The sequence below is a fragment of the Mesitornis unicolor genome, unplaced genomic scaffold, assembly GCF_000695765.1.
Source record: "Mesitornis unicolor isolate BGI_N332 unplaced genomic scaffold, ASM69576v1 scaffold50921, whole genome shotgun sequence".
In the NCBI taxonomy this organism is placed as follows: Eukaryota; Metazoa; Chordata; class Aves; order Mesitornithiformes; family Mesitornithidae; genus Mesitornis; species Mesitornis unicolor.
Window position 1 is genome coordinate 1 of NW_010165414.1, and position 5,985 is coordinate 5,985.

The 5,985-nt window shown below is 41.8% G+C and overlaps 1 protein-coding gene across 1 annotated transcript; it reads left to right on the top strand.

Annotated features, from left to right (window-relative positions):
• Positions 1–504: 504 nt before the first annotated feature.
• Positions 505–5,436, top strand: WDR86 (WD repeat domain 86; the record flags this gene model as incomplete). Its single annotated transcript, XM_010194609.1, has 3 exons — positions 505–667; positions 3,319–3,460; positions 5,004–5,436. Coding segments are annotated over exons 1-3 (738 nt in total), but the record flags the coding sequence as incomplete, so codon positions are not given.
• Between the last annotated feature and the right edge of the window lie 549 nt (positions 5,437–5,985).

A 5,985-nucleotide genomic window follows, 5' to 3' on the forward strand; every position in this document is an offset into this window, starting at 1 on the left:
TGGGCTTCTGTCGCTCGGAGGCGTCGCCTCTTCGGCGTGCCCCAAGTTATGCTTGAAATTGCTTTAAGCAGCAGCAGCAGCGCGCCGGCAACCTTAGAGCCGGGCACCAGGTAGCGGTGCCGCCGCCGTCCAGGCTGGGTCCTCTCCGGGGCGCTGAACAGACCTCGGTGCCCATGGAGAAGGCGCACCCGTGAGCCTGTGGTTGAGAGGCAGCCTTCCACGGTAGGGCTTTGGTTCCTGCGGAGAAAGGAGCACTCGGTGGCTTCACCACACCCTGACTGAGAAGTGATGTCTGCACGGGGGCGATGAAATGATTTAACGTGCCCTTGTCTTCCTCTTTTGTGGTCCTGTGCAGGATCTGGGCTGCCCAGCTGATTTTTTCGGAGTTGAGGTAATGGCTGAAGTTGGTTGGTGGGAGACGGCTGGAGGCCCGGAGCGCAGTTTGGGGGTTGTGCAGTGCCTATGATCTGACCCGCAGCTTCTGCCTTCGCTGGGACCAGCAGGATGGGGAACAGTGGCTCAGCCGTGAAGGTCTGCACCGATCACCAAGGAGGCATCAACTGGCTGAGCCTGAGCCCGGACGGGCAGCGTCTGCTCACAGGTAGCGAGGACGGCACCGCACGGCTCTGGAGCACTGCCGACAGCCAGTGCCATGGCCACTTCCAAGGTACAGTAGCTTCTGTTTGCCCGGTTTCTGAGTCTAAAGCCTGGCACAGGCCACACAGCATGCTCTGGTCTCTTTCAGTCTCTACAGTCTGTTGGGCAGCCAAAATCATGCTTGGTTTGTTTTGTGTTTTTTTGAGTATTGGTTACAGTAATGCTAAGCAGAAGCTGTTTCAACCCAGAACAGGTTACCAGCGCTACTGAATGCATGGATCCTTTTATCTCAGGGTGTGGAACATAGCGGTTGTTTAACTTATGCCTCTTTCTAGAAGCTCTGTGTTTTATACTCTGATGAAATCTTGACTTTTTCCTATTGTCTCTTCTTTTTTCTTTTTTTTTTTTCCTTTGTCCTTTTAATCATCTCATTTTCCAGCCAATCTTTATTTAGAACCTCTTGACCCAGAAATCTGGAAAGAAACCTTACCAAGTAGGCTGTTTCCCCCCCACATACAGGAATGTTAATTGCCAGGCTTTTTCATTTTAAATTGATTTTGCATTTTAAACAAAATTTATTATCCTCAGACTAGCATCTCAGTAATTAAAAACTGTTCAGTCATGCAGGAGTCAGATGTGGGCCAAAGATGTTTGTGTTCTCACTCACTCGTGTTCTTTTCTCGTAATACAGAAAAACAGAAGGCTCTTAAATTTGGAATTTCTCATCCTTTTTTCTTCCAAAAGTAAACATTGCTGGGATTTTTTCATTGTTGGTTGTTTGCTTGCTTGCTCACTTGTTTTTAACTTCGGAGTATTGTCTTTATTCCCCACATCCTGCCATGGTTCTAGCTCCTGGAAAACTCACTGCATTTGCTAGGGCTTAGAAATCCTTTTAAACCACTAATTAACTCTTAGCTAGAAAGAGAAGTATATTGGATTATATTCAGAATCTGGCCTATATACTGCTAGTGTTTGGGATAAACTCTAGAGGAGGTTGGCTAGATGGTTTGTGAACTGTCAGTCAGATCAGATAATTGAATATATTTTGCCTTTATGCATGCACACAGTTGTGTAAATTAGTATTGTGCAAGCTATAATTACTGATAAACCTGTATCTGTAACATAGTTTCAAGCTTCCACTGCAGACAGCGTAACCAACAGGTTTCTGTGGTGGCTGTTTTTGACCAGAGCAGCACCAGACCTTGTCCACCACAGGGGGTTTTGGCATCCTTTGGATGGCATGAGTATTATTGATGGTTAAAATGTGACTGACAGACTCTGGTGCAGTAACTAAGATGCTTTTTTGATCTTCTCAGAGCAGGGTTACATGATGCTGTGAGGAAAATGCTGCTGGTTGAAACCTGTCCCATTTAAGCTGCACTGCAAAAAAAGTTTTCACAGAAATGTGAGGATGGCAATGGTTTTGCTTATAGCCCTGGTGATCTCTTTAATTTTTGACATCTGGTGAATTTGCTTAAGAGGGAACAAGATGTGTGTTTGTAACGTGGATTCTGGTTTGCTTTTGAACTACAACAAGGCTTTTGAACTACAGGAGTTTTAATAAAATCCAGTTTTTGCTGTCAGTGAAACAAAGTGTTTCACTGGGCAGTCTGCTTTCCCTCAGTTTTTTTACTGCGCCTTTAGTCTACAACATGGTTCTGTTTGTCCAGTATCTTTTTCTGTCCATCTCTACCCACGTTTGTCCTTATATTTTTTCTTCTCAAAGAATAGTGAGTGTTCTTTAAATCACAGCAGGGCCCACCAGCTTCAGCCAAAATCTGGGGCTCTGTTTTGATAGTTCCTTATCTTGCAATCTGAATAATAAGACAGCAGCATGCAAGATGATACCATCCCAACGATTAGATCGGTGACAACAATTTCACACGAGATCTTGGACAAAGCTGGGACTTGAATCTAAGGTGATTTTAAAAAATGTGTATTTAATGATACAATAGAAAAATGACACATCTTACTAAGCAACAACAAAAGCTTAAGGTTTTAATATTGTTTCCTCCTTGCTAGCTGTTTTTCACCATGAAATTTTTAGAGTAGCAGTTGTGTCAATTTTTACTGTAACCGTAGAGTCCCAACATACTCGGAATGCTGTACAAATAATTGTGCTCTTATTCTTTCTTTCTTTGTCATTTCCTTAAAGGTATACTGATATTTTGAAAATTGTAGGGTTTATTCATGTTGTTTCTCATAATGGGGAAAGTACTGGCTGATTTTTTACCAGATATGTTTTTTTGTTTGCGTTCATTCTGCTTGGACAATGAAACTAAACTTGCTGGTAAGTCTCATGCTGCTTCCTTTTTTCTTAGTTCCATGCTTTAATTTAGAGCTGTTTGTGTCCAGACAATCACCAGGCTGGGTTGAAATGCAGCCTTTTTTTCGTGAATTCACAGGAAGGAAGCAAAACCATTTCTTTAATAAAAAAAACCCCACAGATTTTACTGATTTGAAACTTTAGGAGTCTGTTATACTAATATATATAATGTTTTATTCTTTCACTTAGTCCTTATATCAATGAAGTGGAGTTTTCTGCTGTTAATTAGAAATTTTGTACAGATCCTTAAATGTGGAGAGCATGGTGGTGCATTTAAAACCAGAGCTTCGGTCAGTTTGTTTGTTGTATTTCTCTTTTAGTTAAGGTGAAGAGCTCGACCAGCCTGTCCTGCTTGCGTGTGCAGTGGTTGCATTTATTTCCTTTGTTATTCCCAGGACATGAAAGCTACATCACCTTTTGCCACTTAGAAAACGAGGCTGCCTTCACCTGTAGTGCAGATCACACCATTCGAAAGTGGGATGTGGTGACAGGTCAGTGCCTGGCCATTTACCGAGGACACACTTCAATTGTTAACAGGTTGGTTCTGTGGAGCTCTTCCTTTGTGTTCCCGTAATCTGTTATCGCATATATTGTCGTTTTACTGCAATTCTCCGTTACTACACTAATAAAATGGGTTGTGTAAACCTTTGAGTTCATGCCACACGTGTTCTGTGCTGCAGTGATTAAGTTTTCCTAGCAACAGTGCTGACACATCCGTAGAGAGCAGATAGGAGAGAAATGAAAGGCACACAGCAGGGGAATTGAATCCAGGGCTAGGAATGAAATTCCAGAAGAAATTATTCAATTGATAACAGATGCTTCTGATAAATAGATGTAAAAACATCACGTCAAGCCTTTGTGTCAGGAAGAGGGATAAAGTCAGGGCTTTTTCTGGAATTACTATTCCTGTTTGTGCAACTGAAGTTTAATATTAAACTGCTTGTGCGTGACTGATTGGTCCGTCAATTTAAAGTGCCTCTTAATAGTTGGACTGGATTTAATTAATAAGCAGTCAAAGATTGTTTTTTTTAATTTTTACTTACTTTTTTTTTTGGTGAGTGGGTTTTTATTTTGTTAGTTACTAAACTCAAAACACACAGGATGTGTAGCCAGATTCTGTAAATGGTTAGGAAGGTGGCTCTGTCTGTATTTTGGCACTGGCCTGATTTTTTGCTTGAATCAGCATATGGGAAATATGTTCCCTATTCATTTGATTTTGTTGCCAGTTTGAAAGGTTCCAGAGGACCAAACTCAGCTGACAAAGACGACAGGTTATTATGTTCCCCATCTCTGGTTTGGAAATACAAACTGTAGAGGTTTTTCTGTTGTTGTGTGTTTGTGCTGCTACAGCTCATTATTTTGGAGGTCCAGTACGTTGAGTTAGTGAGCTGTAACCTCTGATTTACTCTTTGGTTATGTAGTAAGTGGGGTGCTCTTGCTCTACCTTTTTTGAGATCCTGGGCTAAGTGAAGTTGGGTGTATATTATTTTTTCCTGCACTTTCCCTATTGGATAATGGAAAGATGATTATCTTTGCACACTGTCAGTTACAGTTCAGGTTCCTGGTGTGTACTTTTTTGTTACTTTATTTCCAAGCTGTTTTCATAGGTCAGTTTATAAATAATTATTTGAAAAGAAATACTAATAAGTAACTCTCAGGAAGGAGTTCTTAAAAAAACCCAACAACTCAACCCAAAACCAGCAAACAACAAAACCCGCAACAAACTCTTAGTTAGCTTGTGTAACTTATGAAGAGTTAGTGCTGCTGGAAAAGATTTTAGAAAAACACAAATGCCCAGAGCTACAGTGCTGTAGTGCTGAAATGTCTGAATCAATGCACCTGAATAAGAGGTCTCAATTTTAGAAGTAGAAACAGGGAAGTCTTTGCTTTTTTTAAAACAAAAACCAAAAATAAAGTTCATAAGCAATGTTTGTTAAGCAGGGATGCTGAATTGGGGTTATGTATGTTGTGTTCGTGCTACTGTTTCTGACTTCAGCGTGCTTGGCATTGAAATTGTGACAAAGAATAGTTATGTAAAGAGAATGATACTGTTCATACAGGCAAACTGTATTTTTCGCAGGATCCTGGTCGCCAAGGACTATCTCTTCAGTGGCTCCTATGACAGGACAGCCCGCTGTTGGAGTGTGGACAAGGAGAAACAAATCCAGGAATTCCGGGGCCATCGGAACTGTGTCCTGACTCTGGCTCACTATTCCTCCCGGGATGTCCTTGAGGAGGAGGAGGAGGAAGAGGAGGAGGAGGAGAAAGTGAGCAGAGACCTCCTGGTGACAGGTAGCACAGACTGCACTGTTAAGGTCTGGTGGGTGTCCAGCGGGCGCTGTTACCAGACTCTGCTGGGACACACTGGGGCTGTCTTATGCCTTATACTTGACGCACCAAACAGGGAGCTGTTTTCTGGCAGCACGGATTATACCATTCGAACGTGGAATATTGTCACTGGTGAGCAGCTGAAGGTGTTCAAAGAGCATCAAGGATCAGTGATTTGCCTAGAGGTAAGAATGGAGGCTTCTTAAAAAGCCATTCAAAAAGGATGTCCATATCCTAACTTGCGTTGGTCTCATCTGTCTTTTCATTCATAAAGAAGCTTTTCTGAGACAGGTTATAGATAGTAAGCTTAAAACAGTAATGTAATAATAAAATAACAGTGCTCTGTGCTCTTGAGGCAACCCCTCTTTCAATGCTTTCTGGTATCCTCTTGGCTATCCTGGTCTAGCTTCTACCTCAGTATCTGTTTAAATCCTCCTGGGTCTTGAAACTCGTGAGTAAGGTAGCTAGGAGGACTCTTCTTCTGAGTAGAATTGCATATACAGGATCACCACACTTTGAAGAAAAACAACTTGAGCTGGTGGTTGTGCAAGCAAACAGACAGAGAGGGTCAGATAACTTAAAGAGGAGGGGTGGAAAAAATCAGAGTAAAAAAAATATCACAAAGCCCAAAAACCATGCCAAAATTGTGGGCAAAAGATAATAGGAAAGCATAAAGCTGAAAGAAATCCTGCTTTTAAAAACCACACAGACATAATTCAGGAAAAGAAAGGGAG